This window comes from Rhea pennata, chromosome 2 (assembly GCF_028389875.1).
Source record: "Rhea pennata isolate bPtePen1 chromosome 2, bPtePen1.pri, whole genome shotgun sequence".
Lineage (NCBI taxonomy): Eukaryota > Metazoa > Chordata > Aves > Rheiformes > Rheidae > Rhea > Rhea pennata.
In genome coordinates this window covers 89,922,601-89,943,892 of record NC_084664.1, presented here as the reverse complement: position 1 = coordinate 89,943,892, position 21,292 = coordinate 89,922,601, and the positions used below count along the sequence as shown (strand labels likewise).

The window sequence follows — 21,292 nt, the reverse complement described above, 5'->3', positions numbered from 1 at the left end:
GACAGAGAATGTCACTGAATGTAATCATTGTGGGTAGCACTCAAATAACATACACCTTAAGGATAAATCTAAGATAAGATAAAAAAGGAGATAGAATTGCACCAGTGCACTAATACATTCTAAGCAGTTTTAATTTGCAAAGTATCTCAGAGATAGCTATGAAATGTTTTAAGCTGAAACATTTAATGTTGTATGTGCTACTAGTTTTCATTAGTGGTATTTTTAGGGTATCTATTATACTAATGTGACAAAGTTCTCTAGAGCTAATAATAACTATGGGTATGGGAAGAGAAGTATTGCACAGTTCATGAACCTTATTCTGTTTTACTCCTAATTAAGTATTGCATTTGGTTTCTGAATAAAGCTGCAGAGCGAGCTGATGCCTGTAATGTTAACAAGGTGCTTGCATAATAGTTTTTTTAAGGTTAAACTTTAGAAGTATTGCATTAGCCTGAAAGACTTTTACATAAAGTAATGTAATGTACTTCCTAGCTGGGGCATACTCACTGAACCATGTAACTGGAGAAAGACACCCACCTCATGTGTCTATGTTGAAAGCAATGTTAGATGCAACCAGGATTCATAGAACAGAAAACCAAGGGAGAAAATCTATATTCACCTGAGTGTCTCAGGCAAGGCCAACCGAAGCAGTGTGTGTGTTTTCACTGACTCTAAACTATCATAAAGTGTTATGATTAACCTGTCTGCTTGCCTTAGGTAAGGCCTGCTTTTCCAGCAGACAATATAGCAGCACTTTGTGTTTCGTACTGTTCACCCATCAAAATGGGTGAACAGAATATTCTCTTCCTGACTAGGAAGAGAAAGTTGACGAGGCCTTCTACAGACAGCTGGAGGTAGCCTCACGATCACAGGCCCTGGTTCTCATGGGGGACTTCAACCACCCTGACATCTGCTGGAGGGACTACACAGCAAGGCACAAGCAGTCCAGGAGGCTCCTGCAATGCACTGATGATAACTTTTTCTCACAGATGGTGGAGGAGCCTACGAGGAAGGGTGTCCTGCTGGACTTTGTCCTTACCAACAGAGAGGGACTGGTTAGAGATGTGAAGGTTGGGGGCAGCCTTGGCTGCAGTGACCACAAAATGGTGGAGTTAAGATGCTGCAGGAAAGAAGTAAGGCAACAAGCAGGATTGCAACCCTGGACTTCAGGAGAGCGGACTTTGGGCTCTTCAGAGACCTAATTGGTGGAATCTCATGGGTTAAGGCCCTAGAAGGAAGGAGGGTCCAGGAGAGCTGGCTAGTATTCAAGCATCACTTCCTCCAAGCTCAAGAGTGGTGCATCCCTATGAGTAAGAAGTGCAGCAAAAGGGGCAGGAGACCTGCATGGGCGAGCAAGGAGCTCTTGGCCAAATTCACACAGAAGAAGAAAATACACAGAATGTGGCAGAGGGGACAGGCTACTTGGGAGAATTACAGGAATGTTGTCAGAGTATGTAGAGATGCAGCAAGGAAGGCTAAGGCCCCGTTGGAATTGAGTCTGGCAAGGGATGTCAAGGACAACAGGAAGGGCTTCTTCAAATGCATCAGGAGCAAGAGGAGGACTAGGGAAAATGTGGGCCCACTACTGAAAGGGGCAGGGGCCCTGGTGACAAGAGATACAGAGAAGGCAGAATTACTGAATGCCTTCTTTGCTTCAGTCTTCACTGCTAAGGGCAGCCCCTAGGAATCCCGGAGCCTGGATGTGAGGGAGAAAGTCTGGAGAAGGGAAGACTTTCCTTTGGTTGAGGAGGATAGGATTAGAGACCTTCTGGGCAGGCTAGACATCCACAAATCCATGGCCCTGATGGGATGCACCCACGGGTACTGAGGGAGCTGGTGGATGTTGCTGCCAGGCCACTTTCCATCATCTTTGAAAGGTCCTGGAGAACTGGAGAGGCACCTGAGAACTGGAAGAAACCAATGTCACTCCAGTCTTCAAGAAGGGCAAGAAGGAGCACCCAGGCAACTATAAGCTGGTCAGCCGCAGCTCCATCCCTGGAAAGGTGACGGAGCAGCTCATTCTGGATGTCATCTCCAGATATATGGAGGATGAGAAGGTGATCAGGAGTAGCCAGCATGGATTCACCAAGGGGAAATCCTGCTTAACCAATCTGATGATAGCCTTCTCTGATGGAATGACTGGCTGAGTAGATGAGGGGAGAGCAGTGAACGTTGTGTACCTTGACTTCAGCAAGGCTTTTGACACTGTCTTCCATAACATCCTCCCAGAGAAGCTCTGGAAGTGTGGGTTAGACGAGTGGACAGTGACACGGATTGAGAACTGGCTGAAAGGCAGAGCTCAGAGGGTCATCATCAGTGACGTGGAGTCTAGTTGGAGGCCTGTGGCTAGTGGCGTCCCCCAGGGCTCAGTACTGGGTCCCATCCTGTTCAACTTTTTCACCAGTGACCTGGATGAGAGGACAGAGTGCCTCCTCAGCAAGTCTGCTGATGATACCAAGCTGGGAGGAGTGGCTGACACACCAGAGGGCTGTGCTGCCAGTCAGAGAGACCTGGACAGGCTGGAGAGTTGGGCAGAGAGGAACCTCCTGAGGTTCAACAAGGGCAAGTGCGGAGTCCTGCACCTAGGGAAAAATAACCCTAGGCACCAGTACAGGCTGAGGGCTGACCTTCTGGAGAGCAGCTCTACAGAGAAGGACCTGGGAGTGCTGGTGGATGACAGGTTGACCATGAGCCAGCAATGTGCCCTTGTGACCAGGAAGACCAATGGTATTCTGGGGTGCATTAGGAAGAGTGTTGCCAGCAGGTGGAGGGAGGTGATCCTGCCCCTCTACTCAACCCTGGTAAGGCCTTATCTTGGGTACTGTGTCCAGTTCTGGGCTCCCCAGTACAAGAGAGACATGGAGCTACTGGAGAGAGTCCAGCGTAGGGCTACGAAGATGATCAGAGGGCTGGAGCACCTGCCCTATGAGGAACGGCTGCGAGAGCTGGGCCTGTTCAGCCTGGGGAAGAGAAGACTGAGGGGGGATCTTATCAATGTGTACAAGTACCTGAAGGGAGGGTGTCAAGGGGATGGGGACAAACTCTTTTCAGTTGTCCCATGTGACAGGACAAGAGGCAATGGGCAGAAATTGAAGCACAGGAAGTTCCACCTGACTGTGAGGGGGAATTTCTTCACTGTGAGAGTGACGGAGCACTGGCACAGCTTGCCCAGAGAGGTGGTAGAGTCTCCTTCCCTGGAGACCTTCAAGGCCTGCCTGGATACAGCCCTGTCTAACATGCTCTAGGTGACCCTGCTTGAGCAGGGAGGTTGGACTAGCTGATCTCCAGAGGTCCTTTCCAACCTTACTGATTCTATGATTCTGTGAAAATATTTCAAACAAATCTGAACCGACAGAGTAAAGTTTAATGGTTTGGCTCTTTGCATCATGTAACTACTGTATTTTTTATCCATTTTTAGTAATTTTAATAGAGATACAAGACAGCTTCTAAAAAGCACAGGAGATTTTCCTGAAGTACACATCAGATAATCTAGTACTATTCAGTAAATATTCAGAAAAAGGAACAACAGGAAACAATGGACCATTTTTGCTGTTTAATTCAAAAGGAGAATAAATTGCTTCCTAGAGACATTTTGAGAAGCTGTATTTTAAGTCACGATTTCTGGTCTGTAAGGCAATACCAGGTAGTTAGGTGTTATGTGTGAATTGAACCCTTAGTTCCAGTGACTCACTGGCATCCTGTCATCTAGGGTTGTGTCTTTATGTCTAAAGTAACACTCTGGCAGGGAACATTTCTATAGCAAATTCATCCAGATTCTTGAAATATCTGCAAGAAGAGAGGTAAAACTTCAGGCAGACACGAAGCATGTTTTGTTGTTTTATGCAGTGGTGAAATTAAGTACTATATCTGCTTTCAAGTTTGCTGCTTCTGCTTCACACTGAGAGAAAAGCTTGTGCAGACACAAGCTCTTTTTTTCCATGTTTTTGATGTTAATCTAATAAATGTTTTATTTTTTCTCATAGAAAAATGTTATTTTAGATTTTTGTAGCTTTGTTTTAAAAGGTAAATTACTGCTCAGCTTTTTATTCTGAACTAATAAATTCGACTTATTTTTGTCAAGGTTTTACAGGTGACAATCAAAGGGATGCTGGGTGCCTCTACTTCAGAGAGCAGGTAGTCTATGTAAAAGGTACATGAAATTTTTGTCAGCCAAATTTCTGCTCCAGAAAAGCTGCAATGTCTCATTTCCCTGAGCTGTAAGTGTTGGTAACATCATCATATATTAAGCTAGTAAAAGGAAGTGTCTCTTGGCAAGCACCACTGACAACCTTCTGTAAAAAGTAGGAGGTGGAAATGGCTCTGTAAGTGTATGTAACATTGCCAATATCCTAGCTGCAGTTAATGGGAACTTTTCTATTAATTTTCTTAGAGATTAAATAATCATATTCTTCATAACAATCATGCTACATAATAAAATGTGCACCACTAATGCTTTGAATTATGCATTGGTAAGTTATTAGCTTTCTGGATTTCTGTTAAGACAACAGTATACATTAAGACCACAGAGATCCATTTTTCTACAGAGCTTTACTGAGATGGGTGAAAAGTTTTCTATATAAGAGATCCTTTTCCTGTGGAATTTGAATGAGTAATTTTAAAATAAGTACCATTTCTAGTGAAGGAAAGCCATGGAATTTTGCTTTTTCCCATAATAATACTTGCAATAATGAAAACAAATTGTCAATTTTTATTTTCTTTTCCTTCTTTTTATAGTAGTGTAGCTCCCTGTTATTTCTTGTTTCAAATATATTTATTTTAGTGAATAGCCAGAAGGATTGGTACAAAGGAATGGCTTATATATTTGGAGGTAATACTCCATGTGTTTTTATAGACTTTTTGTATTCCCACTGATTTACAGAATGGCATGAGAGGCTTATGGGATTCCAAATATTCTTCTAAGTATTTTGCAGTAAGTTGAAGAATCAGGAGGGTAGACTACAAATAAACTTGGTAGTGCAAATATGGTATTCAGTTCATCTTGAAGTACATTTTTTCACTAGTGCTGTTGTTTACAGCTAATAATTTAAACTGTCTGGTAAAATCCTGTTCTGTTCCTGAGTACATTTCTGAAATCTGAAAGGACTTTTACCCCCGCATTTTATGTCTCAGGAGCTAGTTTAAATGAAGACTTCCATACAGAAAATTGGTATTTCTAGTTTGATAGTTTATTGTTTTTGATATCTAATGGATTGGGAACAAAGTGAGTTATGTAATTCAAAAAGACATTTTCTTAAGGATTGCTATGCAAAATTTGCAGAGAACATTTTAAGAATTATTATTTTCATTTTCCCATTAATTATTTTCTTTAGGTTGCAGTGCTTTTTCTGAAGCTCTCTAAGACTAGTACAGAATGTGGAGACATTTCTCTTACCTAATGGCAGGGTAGCAAAATGACAGGTCCCCTGTAGTGCTAATTTTGAAGATTTATCATTCAGACAAGCTAATGTTTGAATACATTTTTATATAATAGAAAGGTCAGGTAGATTTCAACTAGTAGTAGTCCTGTTGTCCTAACCTTGAAACAGACAAATTAACATACTGGGAAACATCTAACCGCCCCACTTCATATTTTCTAGGGAGCCTAGCATGAACTGTAAGTGCATTGGCAATCACCAGCTTTTTTCACAGAGCCACTTAAAGCTTGCATCTGTTTATGATAGAGTTTGAAAATGAACTGTAGTATATTCCTCCACTTCATAAGGAATTTAAAATTATTATTTTTTAATAGCATCTGAGACTCAGTCACAGCTTTTCTTGCCTGCTTGGAATAGGCAGTTTCAGTGGGGAAAACAGAAGAACAGAAGCATTTAGAGCTGTAATATCCTTTTGCACATCAGCTTGGGAGCACTTCATTGGGTATAGGGAGGCCATTAAGAGCTGCTAGGATGTTTTCAACTGCTTCCTCTGTTATCATGCGGGTGGCCTTCTCTGTTTTAATGCCAAGGTGGGGTGTTATAATGATATTCTTTAATTTTAATAATGGATGATCTCTAGAAGAAAAAAAAAGACATGTAGTTAAACTACCTGGTTTTATTCATTGGAATGAAGAGCCTTGCTTTGGCTTTTGCATTGTATTTAAATATGTAGTTAATTTAATATAACTTTACATAAGTCCCACTTATATCCAAGGACAGATCACATGCCTATGGGCACTGTTGAACTGCATTCAAGTAATTCTGGATATGAAAAGTATGTGCTATGAGTTTATACTGTGCCCTTTTGTCTTAGACCAGAAAGAGGTTTTGGCCCTTAGGCAGCAATTTGTACCCTGTCAGAAGAGAGGATTAAGCATGTGCAGAAGCATTAGCCCTACACAATCACCTGAGTTTTATTTACCTGGCTCAGATAATGGACAGCAATGTCCCAGACCTGCTGACATAATGAGCCTGAGCTGCCCCCACCCAAAAACCAGCCAGCACTGTTAACTTTGTAAAGTATAGTTCTGCTAGAACTATAACCCCCCACTTTTTTTAGAAGCTAAATAGCCTCTGGGACAGAGCGATCTGCAGTACTTCAGCTATCAAGAGCCTTGTATTGGGGAAACAAGCCTGGGGGAAGGGATGCCCCGGACAATGAGGCAGGATTGAGGAGGAGTGACTCAGGCAGCTTCCACGCATGCATGCTGTGTCCTTCCTTCCCATGAAAAGATCTGTGAAGCACTGTTGCCCCTTCATATTGTGATTCTGTTGGGGGGACTTAGTGTTTGCCTTGGCACACATGACCCTCCTGCTGTTCCCTGGCGCCCAGTTTCCCTCAGGCCTGTTATCGCACCCAGCATCTGGGCTGCCTCCCATTCTCATGCACAGCACCCTCACCCAAATGTGTAACCCAGGGTCTCTCCTAGCGCTCCGGGCACTGTCTTGGATATATTTCTGAGAACTGAATGCAGATGGCAACCTGGGCAGTGGCTCCGGGTAGGTGACATCCAAAGCTGCAGCCCTGATAACACCGTCCTGGAGAGCTCTCACCAGTGCTTCTTGGTCAACTACTGCCCCTAGGTTAGAATAAGAGTGTTTCTGAGTGGCATTTGCAGGCAACAATCTGAGAGTGAAAAGAGAAAAGAAAGGAGGAGGGAGGATTTTTTTCCATGGCTGGTCTGTATACTCAGTCACATGGTTCATGCAGCTTGGTGCTATGCAGTGCAACAGGACCTGGCTCATATTTTGCAATCGGACCAGCTTGGGATGTTACCTCGGCTGATGTTAATGAGAGTAGCCGTGGGTTTCATCAGCTCCATCTCCCTTTTCCCAATCAGCTTGTGTGTCTGAGGTGTCAGGCTCACCACCACCATCACAAAGTCTGACTGCTGGAGCAAGCTGTCTATCTTTTCACAATAGACAGCACCGACAAGTTGTTCCTCGTGCGTTTTCCTGTTGGGGGGGGGAGGGAAAGGATCATGTTGTATTTCAGGCAGGCAGTCTTGGGAATGTTACTTTCTTCCACAGTGTCCCTGGTACACAAACTAAGGGATAGGATTATCACAAGCAAGCCCCACAGCAGGGAGTGGATGGCCTGCCTGCCTCTCAGCCGCTGCAGTGCAAAGCCCTGTGGCTTATTTTAACTCTGCAAGGGGATAGAAGCAAGGCAGTGGAGCAGATGTCAGCACATAGTCTCTTCTCCAGAGTCCCCTCTAGGGACAGTGCACCTCACAGGATGCAGTAATCACTCAAACCAGAGCACCGAGGGTCACCAAAACTCATCTGCTTGAGCTCTGAAAGAGACCCTGTCAGTGGTCCACATCATGTCAGCACCCTTCAGCAAGCCTGTTGTTTTGCTGTAGATGGGACCAGCAAAGCAGCTCACTGGCAATATAGGGCTTCTCCTGTGTGTTCCAGGACTTGCACATAAGGAAGTGCTCAACCAAAAAGTTACCAGAGTTGAACTTTTCATCATAAAAAAAGAATTGTGGCAATTTATCTTATTGTTTTTAAACCTAGCTACCTAAACTTTGAGAACTGAAGAAGAACTGATAGGAGACTGGAATATAAATCAGTATGATCTTTTGTTTCCGAAGCCCAGAGAATGGTTTTTGAAATATCTCTCCCTAAACTAGCAAGCAAGCAAGAAAGAAGTCACACTAAGGAAATAACTTCAGTTTCACTTCAGATTATGTGTCTGCTAACACATGTATTATTTTCTTACAGAGTCCAAGGTCCAACAGCAGGGCCTAAGTGGACAAAGAACAAAATGGAATAACAGCCAGTTTTGCAGCAAGGAAAGTCTGAATACTCAGCTAAACTTAATGTCTAAACTTACTAGCTATGTTTTTCTTTTCTGTTGCTCAATGCATTGATTATGCACCACAGTACTCCCTTACCTCAACACTATTTAAAAAGACCGAAAAAAAATGAGCCAGAGGGACTTACTGATAACCAACAAAAGAAATTAGTAAGATTTGTGCCTTACTTCCTTTTCTTTGTGATGTATAAAGAAAGCATGAAAGACCTTTCCAGTACAAGAGAGACATGGTGCTACGGGAGAGAGTCCAGCATAGGGCTACGAAGATGATCAGAGGGCTGGAGCATCTGCCCTCTGAGGAACGGCTGCGAGAGCTGGGCCTGTTTAGCCCAGGGAAGAGAAGACTGAGGGGGGATCTTATCAATGTCTATAACTACCTGAAGGGAGTTACCTGAAGGGACTACCTGTCTAACATGCTCTAAGTGACCCTGCTTGAGTAGGAGAGTTGGACTAGATGATCTCCAGAGGTCCCTTCCAACCTTACTGATTCTATGATTCTATGACCTCTTTCCTACTTTTTTGTACTTCGATTTGCTTAGCTGTTTTTTATAATTTCAGAAGTAACAAGAATGGCAAGTATCATCTATCCTAGTGATTTGGTTAGAGCTAGCTAAAGCAGTAACTCTGCTACTGCATTCTACGTGTGGAGCAACTCACTAAAAGCCACATGTACTCCCACTGCAACTGCTCTTAGTATCAGGGAGGAGTAAAGTTGTCTTAGTGTAGATCAGGGTTTATAGCAATAAACATTTGCTTTGCTCATTGACTGCATCCAAGCTACCTGCAATGGTTTCAGGGGTCTTTCTGTGCACACCGGGAGCTCTTTCACCTTTGCACTGAAGAGACCTTGGACTGAATCTCTAATAAAGATCAGTTTCCCAGATACGCAAGATAAAAGGGGCTAGAAACAAAAGGTGAATTCCTGGCTTCTGAGAAATACTTGGCAAAATTCCTAATGGCTTAAAGAGGGGTGTTATATTTTTTCCCCCCACCAAGGAACAACCTCTCAGTCCATTAGTTTTCATATTTTGCTAAGCATACACTTCCTAGTTCTCCAGTCATTCAGTTTCAGCAAGGTCACTCTTGAACTTTGGAATGTGTGGGGGAAAAAAAGAAGAGAGTTACGTGTCATTATAGTAAGATATAATAAGAATACAAAGGTGTAAGCTATATTTTCCTTCTCCTGGTCACATCTCCAGGAAAACATGGCATTTCTAATCCTAAACCTAAATTAAGTCCCCAGGTATTGTTTAATAACCAAATAATGCTTTACAAGACTGATCTGAGGCAACTGGTCTTTCTTTCTTTTGCTTCAATCCTGGCCACATTCTCTCAATTCTTGCTAGAATTACACTGACATACTTTCTTGAAAAGAGAAGGGAGATATTGACTATCTGAAAAGGAGTTTCTGCTCTAATAAGGTTCAATACATATTTTTACTTCCGTGTCCTGTTGTGGTACAAAATATTCATTTCAAATGCTCTGGCTCTCAGAGCAATCTTATACCCAATGCTGCCCATTCCAATGATCCCCAGAGTAGCTCTGGTAACTTTAACTCCCAGAAAATCGGCCTCACAGTACTCCATAGCTGGAGAAACTGCAACATGACAGCCTACAAGAGAAATGGTTCTGATATTAGAAATGGGCCGGCTCCAACACGGAGGAACAAAGCAAGAGAGTGGGGCCTTAAGGTGCGACTGTAACATACATTTATGTTTAACAATTACAACACATTGTTTTAGATAGCAGTGATTTTTGTAATGTCCTAGATGACTCCTAAATACATCATCTTTTCTTGCCATGTATGTGGCATGCCCTATTTACTCCCATCCTACTACCAAAAGCCTCTTGATGCCATCCCCCCTATAAATCCTTTTACCTCTCTGCATTCATAAAAATGTTGCCCTGTTCTGCAACAATAACCAAAATAATTATTATAAGTAACATTGCAGTATCTGGAAATCCTTGTGAACAATAATGCCAGATTTTTGTGTCACTGTTTAGAATAAGAAGAGATTTCCTGTTCATCTCTGTCACTTTTATTGAGAGTATGTCTTCTTTTAAAATCACCACTCCCCTAGATTATCTGCAATTTCTCCTAGATTATCTGTTAAACTTGCAAAATTTTCTATTTATTTCTGCTCAATGCAGAAAATAAGCTTACAGGCACAGAGACACACTGTTTATTAGCCTGCTGGCAAGGTGAGAGTCTTCTGATATTTTAGTTCTCTAAAGAAAAATACTCTCTCTGATATTGCCAGCCTTTCTAAAACATAAGCAGAATACTGTGAAAGCAACAAAAAATGCCTCAGGATAATACTCAATCATGCCAAAGCAGAGTTATCAAAAATTCATATAGATAGGAGCAACCATTAATCTCCTTTTTAATCCATCTCCTCCTTGTGCAGTAGAAACAGATCTGCGGGGAGACAAGTCTCTCTCCTTTGAGCTTCTTAGAAGCCTCTGGTACTGTGGTGAAGATAAACGTAATAGGAGAAAACAGAAGTTTTTCTTTTCTTTTCTCTTGCTCCCTCTCTCTCTTTTTTTTTTTTTTTTTTTTTTTTTTTTTTTTTTTTTTTCACTGAAGCAGGAGGTATTCCTGGCAAACTGAGGATAGGTGTATTTGGATAAAGAGCAAAGAAAATTTGTGGAGTAAACTAGAACAGATGCTATTAGGAGAAACTGCAACACTGTCTCTGATGCCCTTAAATCCCTCAGTTTTGCACCAATGCATTTCAGTTCCTGAAAATATACCCATGTCTCTGTCAGCCCCAGCTTTCAGCACATGTCCTTACTCTGCTTTGCTGTTGTCTCCCACACATCATTTTTTCCCATCTTCCTGTGACCACCATGTTACTCTGATCATTGCCTTTCTCCACTTTTGGTCAACAGCACTGTACTGCTACCACATGAAGAAACAAATGTCTTAAAGCCAAATGTCATAGTCACTGCAAATGCATTGCTGAAGAAGGTCAGGGAATACACATCTTTCAGATGTGAGAAGCACACTTCAGTGTGTTGTTCAGTTGAAGCTGTTAGCATTAATTCTACAGCCATATGTATTCTAAAAAATGAATTCCGCCTTCTAAGAAAAACATCAAGTCCTGTCAATAAAGCACAGATGCCCTGTCAATAAAGCACAAAGTTACACTTGAACAGAATTTGATGAGAATCTGTTCAAGTATAAATAAACTGACATGATTTTATACTTGGTTGAAATATATGTTATATATAAAATAAGTTAGTAAAACAAACTATTCTATTTGTCCTCCCAACATATTTTCTGGAATTTAGATATTCACATTTTTCTACACTAACGATGACTCTAGAAAAAGCCAAGTTAATGGTATGTAAATATTGTATGATTTCCAGAATCCACAGAAGAATTGAAAAGTTACCTTCTACTAGTCTTCTAGCAGATGCCAGCAGTAAAGCCATCCCAGTATCTGCTGTGCTGCTGGAAACAGCACGTGGAGCATTAGCCATTTTCACACCAAAGGTAGCTACAAGTTTCAGATCCAGGTGATCCATCCCTACTCCTGAATTTGCAATCACTTTTAAGTTTGGCAGGCTCTGGAGGAGCTCTTGATCAATGACTGGTTTGTGCCACCACAGATAGATTGCTTGGACCTTTTTACTCAAATGCTTTCTGTCTTCAATAAATTCCTTCATGGTGATGAGGTAGAAATGTTTCTTCAGGAACTCCACATGGCTATGCAGTACCCCATGTATTCCTCCTATTTCATTTACCAAAAGCCCAGGTAGCTCTCTTCCTCCCACGATCTGCAAGAAGAAAGACACATAGTGCTGAGTTATTCTGAGACATTTTGAAGAATCATCACTTTCCTGTCCTGAATCATGACGACTATTGCAAAAGATATTATAAAGCTCATATTTATATAGGGAGGTAAACAAAACAAGACAAGAAAGCAGTTATTTTAAATATACTGAGCCATTTCTGTTGCTCATGGGCTGTAAGGTTTCATATCACTATCACCAGACTCATAACACTGAGAATTATTTTTGATCTATTACTTAGTTTCAGACCATGAGTAATCTGGTGTAATAAATCTTCCCTAGGCTGCAATCACAAATTACTATGTGTAAGTAGCTCAGAAAGATGTTGGACCAAATCTAGTTCCTGAAAATAAATTGCATGGCTTCATCATGAACCTTGAATTACCAAGTTAATTTTTAAATGCTTCGTTACAGAGGTTTTCATGGTCCCCTGTCCTGCAGAAACAACAGTGAATTCTTAATTGCAATGCACTCTCTTGAGACTGTCATAAGCTAACAATATAATAGCTGCTTAGGCAATTGTTTTCAAACAAGATTGCCTAAAATAAGAACTAGAATTAAAATGCTTTTTTGCAAGAACCACTAACCATTTTTATAGCTCCCAAAGGGTCTATAAAATGGCAGCTCTTAAAAAAAGAAAGGGACTATTTACAGCTACTATTGATTTTTCTTTGGAATTTTTTAAAGAGCTTGTGTGTGGGGAGTGGACGGAGTTGCGCAAGGGCTGAAGGTCTTTCAGTCCCCTATATTTGCTGTTGTCTTGTTAACAGTATTTCAGTGTTTGCATCTGAATGTCTAACTCTCAGACTGTTTTCATTTACTGCACTAAATCTTCATTTTACCATTCTTCTAAGAAGCCTGACCATATTGCAGAATAGTGGAAAGGCTTCCTGATTTTATGGAGGTGACAAACCTTTTCTTGGGTCTTCTGACTTTGTTGTTTGCTCACACTCAGGAAAGAGGTATGGAAGAAGTGTGGAAGAGCCAGGAAGGTGCCTGGCTTGGGGCTGGAAGTTAGCACTGATCACTAAATTTTGCTTTAGGCTATGCCTTCACTGATGTGATTTCAGTGGTAGCCATTAGCCTTGTTTAATGGCGAACCAAGATAAAAGCAACATTTTTGTCTGCAAAGAGGAACTAAATCTCTTTGGATTTACTTTGGTTTTCAAAAGATCCCCTAAGGGAAATCAATGATTGACCTCACTTTGATTTAACAGTGTAGATGAAGCTATACTCTCCTTACCATAGAAAACCTTAGGCCTAATATCATTTCAATGGAGTCTGCTTTCTCGAGTGTTTTGATATCAGGATAGACAACAGCAACAATGTTGCTGATTTCAGCAACATTGGCTGAAAAGTGTTTTAGGATACAGTCGGAATTCTGCAGGGAATTAATGTTCAATCCACTTTTAATATATCCAAACTGCTCAGTGTGCTTCCTTATCATTAGGTAGTAGCAAGTACTGGGAATAACACGCAGGTATTAACTGAAATAATGAACTAAAGATAACAAACTACATAAATGCTCAGTTTAAAAGTTTCAAATAAATGACTTTTATTTGTTCTCCTTTGTTTTTCAGAGTTGGAAATGACAATACAGGGTAATCACAATGGGCCAACAGCTTTGCAGTATCATGACAACAAAAGCAGTGCAGGAACACAGGAACTGTAGGAAATAGTGTCTTTTCACAGATATGAGATTTTGTGATGTCATCTGATACACATCATTTGGGGAACACTTCACTGGGAATGGGTTTACCATTGAGAGCAGCTAGCATATTTGCTATTGCTTCCTCTGCCATCATATGGATGGCTTGGACTGTTGCAGTTCCAATGTGAGGGGTTATGATGATGTTATTTAATTTTAATAAAGGATGGTCCCTGTAAGAAACAGAAAGAATAAAATATATTACACAGGACATTAGGCTGCTGCTATCACATGCCAGTTGGAAAGAACTCTATCCATGGGAAGCTCTTACTCACTTCCTCTTTCTCTGTATAGGTCTTGTTGCCTTGCCTGTCAGTCAGGTTGCTAAGGAGCTGACATATGTGGGAAACAATGACTGTTTGCCATTTTTTATGTTTGTGCAAGAGAGGTTGAGGTTTTGCTTTAAATAATGAGAAGGACTCCTAATAGAGATGGAGATTATGAGCAGAATTTTCCAGACAATTTAATCACTTCAGATTAATAGAATGGAAAACAGCCTTCTCTACCTTGGAAGAGGCTCAGGGTATGTCACATCCAGAGCAGCAGCCATAATAACCTTCTTCTGGAGAGCTTCTACCAATGCATCTTGATCAATAACTGCACCTGCATTTAAATGATAATTTCTTGCTGTCATCACAAGTTAATAAACACCTTTTTAACTTAGTGGGTGGAGAAAGTTCTCCAAGTTCTAGAAAGAAAAACTAAAGAATTTTCATTTGTTAAAAAATAAAATGACCCTCTAATAACAGTTAACCAAATAAACTAAAGAGACATTCTATTTATTAATCTTTAAATAGAGGATGATCACAGTCCAGTGCATAGAGCATTTAATGGGATGTGAGAGATTTAAGTCTATTCCTCATTTTGACATTGACTTCCTATATTATTATAGACAAATCATTTCAAAGCTCTTCGAGCTTTTTCACTCTCTTACCTCTTTGTCTCCTGAAACTATAACCTCTTTAGATCTGCTCCTATATGCTTGTTTAGCATCAACAGATCTGCAATCGATCTGAGATTCCTTTTCCAGAGAGATTTTCCAACAGAGGCTTGTGTTTCTCCTTGTAGGCTATTCTTCACAGGTGATTAATAGCTATTAACTATTTAATGATAATAAGATTATTTTCACTAAAGAAAGCTGTCTTTAGGATAATGCTAAAGAAACGTAGAGCACTGCCGAGCACCTCTAAATTCTGTTAGAGGTCCATAGGAGCTTGTGTTCAAACACATGGCATCTGATCTATAATAGGTCATTAATCTGTAGAGTGGGAGCTATTCTGTGACTCAAACAATACCTGGAAAAAGGCCCAGTATGAAGTGGGAGAGGGAAACACAAACACAAAACACAGCTTTTACTGTTGAGCCACAACCAGTGCCTTCAGATCATCCTACCTCGGCTGATGTTTATAAGAGTGGCTGTGGGTTTCATTAGCCCCAACTCCCTTTTCCCAATCAGTTTGTGAGTCTCTGGAGTCAAGTTCACAACCAGCATAACAAAGTCAGATTGCTGTAGCAAGTCTTCCATCTTCTCACAGTAATGGGCACCAACTGCCTGTTCCTCTTCCTTTTTCCTAAGGGAAAATCGCACACTCAAACTGGCACAGCTGCTTAAATGATCAGTCAACTCTAAGAGAGCTCTTGAACAGTACAGAGATGAAGAGGTTTAAGGCCAAGACATAGATAGGTATAGATGGTGGAAGGGAGGAAGGGAAGTGAGATGTGGCATAGAGGGAGTAAGAGCCTAGAGGACCAGCAATACACTGCAGGAGTCATGTAAATGTAAAACCAAAGCAAGTTAGTGATACTAAGTACAGGATGGTGAGGATGCTGTCAGCCTCCTATTCTTCCCCTGACCCATGTCTGTGCTGGTCCCTGTAGACTCTATTTTTGAGGCATGTGAGTTAGGACATGGGGTTGAAAAGGAATGAAGGGCAAGTGAGGTCTGAAAGAATGGAAATACAAAATTAAGAGTTAAGACTCTTGCCATTAGCGCACGTATAATGAGCACTAATCACACGTTGGGGTGGGGTAACTGGTGGTGTTGCCAGAAGTCTGAGTGAAGAAGCTGGCAGGACAGAGGATACAACTCTGGCAAGAGGCCTGCCCGGTTTGCTTGGGCTACATCGCCAAAAAGGTTAGCACTGCTCCCGTTCCAGAAGTGCTAAGAGCTAAACAGGGAAGAGTAAGCTCAGAAAGGGGAGGGGAGCTTTATTCTGAGGGCAATAACAGGGAACGAAAGTGAGGAAGTGGAGGCATGCTGGTGATATTCCTAATTTTCTTACAACTGCCACAAGTACTGTACTTAGAAGATGGCAGACACAGATCAGGTCTGTGATTTCTGTCACTGTACCTTCAGTAATTACACACAGTAAGCAAACATTTTTACCTCTGGTTCCTGTTGTGGTAGAGAATCTTCATTTCAAAGGCTTTGGCCCTCTGAGCCACTTTATAACCAATACTGCCCATTCCAATGATCCCAAGAGTAGCCTTGGTAACTTCAACTCCCAGCCAGTCAACAGCAAAATACTTTGTGTCTGAAGAAATTGCAATCTGGCAGCCTGAATGTAAAAAAGTGCTAAATGGGTACAAACTGACTGTAAATTTAAAGCTGGAAATCATGGAGAAAAGGGTTTCTAACTATCTTAAGCAGCAGAGTTCTGGAACATTCCCTACAAAATATCTTAATTAATTTTGAGAGGACAAATGTGGTCATATAAGAAGGCTTAGATGCTGCCATTCTCAATAGCCAGAACTGGTGTCAGTGACCCAGAAGCATTTCTCAAAGTGTTTTTTTTTTTCTTTTCTTTTCTTTTTCTTTCTCTCTCTCTCTTTTTTTTTTTTTTTTTTTCTGTGAGGAATAGCTCTTCAGGGAATTAATTCTTCCGTAACTGTAACAATCTCTCTGCAGTTTGAAATAGCTTACTTGACATTTACCACCAGGCAGACATTGACTTCACTCTTTTAGCTGGAGTAAATTTTATCAGCTGTCTCAAGGATCAGCCCAAAGCCTTACCACTACTTGTGTGGGGACGAAGGATTAGGAAAATCCATCCAAACAATGTTATGCTGTGGTACAGTGTAGATTTCATCTCTGCCAGGGATACCTAAGAGCTTTTGTAAAAACAATTCAAGGTCCAGAGAGATACAATAGTAGGAAAGCATCAGGGGAAAGAGGAGTTATTTCATGCTCAGAGATGGAGCAGTGGTGACAGAACTGCTGTGACCCTGGAGAGAGAGGCAATTTCTTGTGACTGCCTCTACTGACACCTTCCTTCCCCTGAAGAGCATTGCATAGCAAGGATATGTGGGGAAAGGATCGACTTGTGAGCACATAAATTAATGTTGGTAGTGCAGTTTGGATTAATTTTGTCAAAAGGATCATCAACTATTTCAATAATAATGTTTGTACTATTCTGGAAATAAAGCCCATTAGCTTAGATGAACTCTTTTCAGAGCAGGGAAGAATGAAACGTGATGTGATTCTTTTTACACAACTATAAAAAAGCTTGCAGAGCAGGTAGCCAGTGGAGAATAAAGCCCCAGATATTATTCCAAACAGGGTATCACAGGTGATTTTCAGATGCTTAATCTAGACAAAGGCCTTATTGTTGTCACCACTGCCTTGAAAAGAAATGGAGCATCTGAAAAAGTACAGGAAAAGCAGAACTATCTGAGAATAGAGTCCTCAGAATTCTCTTCCCTGAAAAAACATCTCAAAGATCGATTCAGATAGATCATTTGTAACATAGTAGAAGTGGAATATGTCAAAGAAGTAGCTAAGATCTGTGAACATTTGAAATATTACCTTCCACTAGTCTTCTGGCAGATGCCAGCATCAAGGCCATTCCTATGTCTGCTGTTGAGTCAGCAACGGCATGTGGGGTGTTAGTCACTTTTACACCAAAGTTAGAAATCATTTTCACATCTAAGTGATCCACTCCAACGCCGGAGTTTCCAATAACCTTTAAATTAGGCAGGCTTTCCAGGAGCTCTCGGTCAATAGTTGGCCTGCACTCAAACACAAAAACAGACTGGATTTTTTTGCTCACTTCTTTTTTGTTTTCAAGAAATTCCTTCATGGTGATAAGGCGAAAGTGTTTCTTCAGAAGTGCTACATGGTTTTCCAGCACACCATGAGTTCCTCCTATATCCAGAATCAAAACACCTGGCAATTCTTGTTCTGCCATGACCTGTAATAACAGAGTAAGAGAAATACTCCATTGTTTAAGAGGATATCCTTAAAAGAATTATGCTGTAATGATCATTTAAATTCACATCTATAAAACTGGAAATTAATGGATCTCAATACTGCTCTAAAGATACAGAATAAATCCACAATCACTTTGTACTAGTGTGATCTTACATTACAAATCTTTCCAGTATCTTCAGTCAGTGCTGGATCAGGCTCTAACACCAAGGAATATCAATCCATTAAATCAAAATCCAGTATAAGTCCTACACAGTTCTCAGGTAGTTTAATTTAAGTCCTGAATCCACATTGATTTCATACACCTCTGGCAGCTTCTCAATCTTATTCATTTTTTTTTTTTAATAGATATAAAGAGTGGTATGAGACAGAGGCTGATAGAAAGTTACCTAAAGTTTCTTGACTATTGTTTATGGTTGGTGAAGCAGCAGGTAGTGTAGGGAGACACTGCGGATCAAACAGGTCTGACAACATCTGTCAGGAATGGTTTAGGTCTAACTTACATGTTGAAGGGCCATTATTGGACAGCTGCTGCACTGGTTGCCTTCATGTTTTAAACAAACAAAGCAATGGAATGAATAATGCAACCATACTACTACTACTACAAAAAAATGTATCTAATTATTTTTTCCCAGGTGAAATCTTTTGAACTCTGCCAGGCCCATGTGGTTGGAAAAATTATGCAAATTTCCCCACATGCAGTCAGTGTTTCATAAAGTTTCATGCAACATGACCTTCTAAGGAAAAATTAAATTCATGCTCTAGAATTAACTACCTGTAGAATAAAAGACAAGATCTAATGCCATATAGTAACAGCACTGCCCAACTTCTTGACGAGCAGCACCTGATGGTGTTGCAGCAAATTATTCAAGCAGGATGGTAACTAAACCTTACAGTGTTATGAGATGGAAAACTGGGTGCCAGATATGATCATGTGACTGGCAGACGCCAGGGAGCCAGTACTGTATTACACCACTTGCTTTTGTCACCAGTTTCTCCTTCATTATAATATACCACTCAGGAAGGTCACAGTCAGATACGCACTTATTTTAGAAGCACTTTCTGAATTTCACAAATAAAAAGATTTCATGATTCATGTGGAAGCCACTGTGCAACACAGTGAAAGTGATTTAGGTTTAAACTATTTAAACTAACCAGCTCATACCTTAAAACAGGCTAGTCATATATAATTTACCTTTTCAGAAGCATGGCTGTGCTGAATGTGCCACAATTTCAGCCACTTTTTGATGTGTGCGTGAATTGTTAATAGACTGCAGTTTTGATTCAATGGCTTTAGTACCAAGTACAATTAGAACTCAAAAAAAGATTTTGACAGAAGTAAACTAAACCATTTAAAGGAATCTTGTGCAGAGCAGGGGTCTCTCCCAGATACTAACCTTAGTTTGAGGAACATCTAGTGTTCTTCTTCCAGCACTACTTGGGCCTGTCCTGTAGCTCTGTCTGTAATCCACATTCCTCTTTTGACAGTGATGCACATGAGAAGTAATAGCTGGATGAATGAATTTATGGGCCAAATTTGGATGGCCATCCAAGAAGTGGAGAGATTTTAACAGACCAAATGGTCTGCCCCTGAACATAATTGTTTGGCTATCAGATGCCCCGTTCAATGTGTTAAATGTAACACCTGTTAAGGACATGACAGTTTTGGTTTTGGACTTGTATTATCTATAGCATTGCTAACTCTCTTGCTAAAGCTGTGACACCTCACATTTTCTATCTACACAAGATAATCTGCCTTCATTTATGTATATACACATAATGCTACATATTGGCAAAACGTATGTATTTTCTGGTCCTTAAATACTGCAGGGAAAATTTTGCAAACATGACTCTTAGGCTGAGACAAATGGGCAAATAAAAGAGCTGCATATAAGTATTAATGTCAGTGTTACTGTTTTTCCAAGCTAGCCTTGCCACTTTTGTGAAGTTTGACTCACTACTTTCAGGTTTGTGCCTTGGCACGATCACATCACCAGGCTTACCTAAATGCCAACAAAATAAACCCGTGTAATTTATCCTAGTTCTTTTTAAAATTCAGGTTAATAGCTTGAGTTAGCTAGAATAAATTCCCCCCACTACCTTATCTGCGGGAGAAAACTAGTTACTTGAATAGTAACACAAGGATTAATCTGGACAGGTTTCTTTCTGAACGCATTCCTGTTCATCTTACCGCTTCTGGAGGAACCAACAGCTCTCAATTTCCTGATCGGTGATGCACACCCCTCTCCTACGTATAGTAGCGTTTGTCCCAAGGTCCGAAAGCTGTCTTAGCTCTGCCTGCACATAGCTCCACACCGAGCGTATCCTCCCCGGGAAACTTCAGCCAAGGCCTGCTGCCTACATTCACTTAACTCTTGCTCTGCCAGACGCCTTTGTCCGGAGAAATATCCATCAAAGTGTCTGAATACTTCCCCCCGAAACTTTGATATGCCGTGGGAAACGCAGGCAGCGCGTAGCCTGCAGATGGAGGGGGGGTTACTGCTCATTTCTGTGGGGCCTCCTGAAGCAAGAAGGCTTTCTCCTGAGATGAGGTTGGCTCCCCTCTCTTCTCGCTTTCCTGAAATTGAATTACCTAGAAGGAAGATCACGAGATACCGTAAAAGGAGGATTTTGCCCCAGTTTTCTGGAGAGCTTTGCATTTCTGTGGCAAATTAATTTGGTACAAATAGGACTGTTCTCCAAAGCCATAGCTCAAGTGTGTATGGATTCTGCATAGTTGAAAGTATGGCTTTATCTCTATTTCCTGCAAACTAACCTTTTAAATGAGAGTACAGTGTGGAAGTATATATTTGCTTTTCAGGAAGCAAAAAGATTGGCCTGGGATACCTCATCTTAATGGTCAGTTTGACTCTGAAACCTAACGATGGCAATGCACATGCCATGGTTTTACTGAGGACCGCTTCAACAGAAATGTTCACCTCATGCGTTCAGGAACTATCCTTTTGATTGCAAAAAATAGTAGTGCTTAGTGGTACCTAAGTAAGACCACGGTCAGGAGCTGGGCAGTGCAGTCACCCGTGCAGGCTCCCCGAGGAACAGGGACTCCTTCGTAGTGCCATCAACCACTTCGGTTGCCCTCTAATCCCCCTTCGCCGACTTGGTACGGTCCGCGCTATTATGCTCCTCCCGCCCTCCCCCCCACTTTGGGGACATGGTATGCGCCAACTGGCTTCGCTTGGGCCGGCCCCTCCCTGCCCCGCCCACTGAGGGGGGGTCCCACCCTCCCCACTCCTGGCGGAAGCGCCGTTCTCTCCTCCCCCTTCCGGCGCCGCGTTCGGCCGCGCTGACGCTTCCGTCAC

At 41.3% G+C, this 21,292-nt stretch overlaps 2 protein-coding genes across 4 annotated transcripts; both read right to left on the bottom strand.

Moving 5' to 3' along the window:
• Nucleotides 1-5,266: 5,266 nt before the first annotated feature.
• On the bottom strand, nucleotides 5,267-13,504 carry LOC134136595 (probable 2-ketogluconate reductase). Its single transcript, XM_062568511.1, has 6 exons — nucleotides 13,311-13,504; nucleotides 11,658-12,124; nucleotides 9,700-9,871; nucleotides 7,213-7,391; nucleotides 6,919-7,015; nucleotides 5,267-6,011 (listed from the first exon to the last, which is right to left on the bottom strand). Exons 1-6 carry the CDS (start codon nucleotides 13,502-13,504, stop codon nucleotides 5,855-5,857), a joined length of 1,266 nt encoding a protein of 421 aa, XP_062424495.1. The 3' UTR covers nucleotides 5,267-5,854.
• A 119-nt stretch (nucleotides 13,505-13,623) lies between these two features.
• LOC134136245 (probable 2-ketogluconate reductase) lies at nucleotides 13,624-20,235 on the bottom strand. 3 transcript variants are annotated; one of them, XM_062568021.1, is made up of 7 exons: nucleotides 20,164-20,216; nucleotides 19,370-19,617; nucleotides 17,571-17,955; nucleotides 16,152-16,323; nucleotides 15,158-15,336; nucleotides 14,272-14,368; nucleotides 13,624-13,938 (listed from the first exon to the last, which is right to left on the bottom strand). In XM_062568021.1, exons 2-7 carry the CDS (start codon nucleotides 19,568-19,570, stop codon nucleotides 13,782-13,784), a joined length of 1,191 nt encoding a protein of 396 aa, XP_062424005.1. In that variant the 5' UTR covers nucleotides 19,571-19,617; nucleotides 20,164-20,216; the 3' UTR covers nucleotides 13,624-13,781. The 3 variants fall into 3 exon arrangements, with proteins under 3 accessions (XP_062424005.1, XP_062424008.1, XP_062424007.1); XM_062568024.1 differs by having other exon boundaries at nucleotides 19,370-19,482; nucleotides 20,164-20,190; XM_062568023.1 differs by lacking the exon at nucleotides 19,370-19,617 and having other exon boundaries at nucleotides 20,164-20,235.
• Nucleotides 20,236-21,292: the final 1,057 nt, after the last annotated feature.

Excerpts from the sequence above, each read along its gene's own strand:
- LOC134136595 (XM_062568511.1), bottom strand. The coding sequence starts at position 13,504 with ATGATAAGGAAGCACACTGAGCAGTTTGGATATATTAAAAGTGGATTG. Across the intron at positions 9,872-11,657 it reads TGCTAGAAGACTAGTAGAAG|GCTGTCATGTTGCAGTTTCT; the intron begins GTAACTTTTCAA and ends TTTCTCTTGTAG. Across the intron at positions 7,392-9,699 it reads TACCACAACAGGACACGGAA|GAAAACGCACGAGGAACAAC; the intron begins GTAAAAATATGT and ends CCCCCCCAACAG.
- LOC134136245 (XM_062568021.1), bottom strand. The coding sequence starts at position 19,570 with ATGTTCAGGGGCAGACCATTTGGTCTGTTAAAATCTCTCCACTTCTTG. Across the intron at positions 16,324-17,570 it reads TGCCAGAAGACTAGTGGAAG|GCTGCCAGATTGCAATTTCT; the intron begins GTAATATTTCAA and ends TTTTACATTCAG. Across the intron at positions 13,939-14,271 it reads TACCCTGAGCCTCTTCCAAG|GGACCATCCTTTATTAAAAT; the intron begins GTAGAGAAGGCT and ends TGTTTCTTACAG.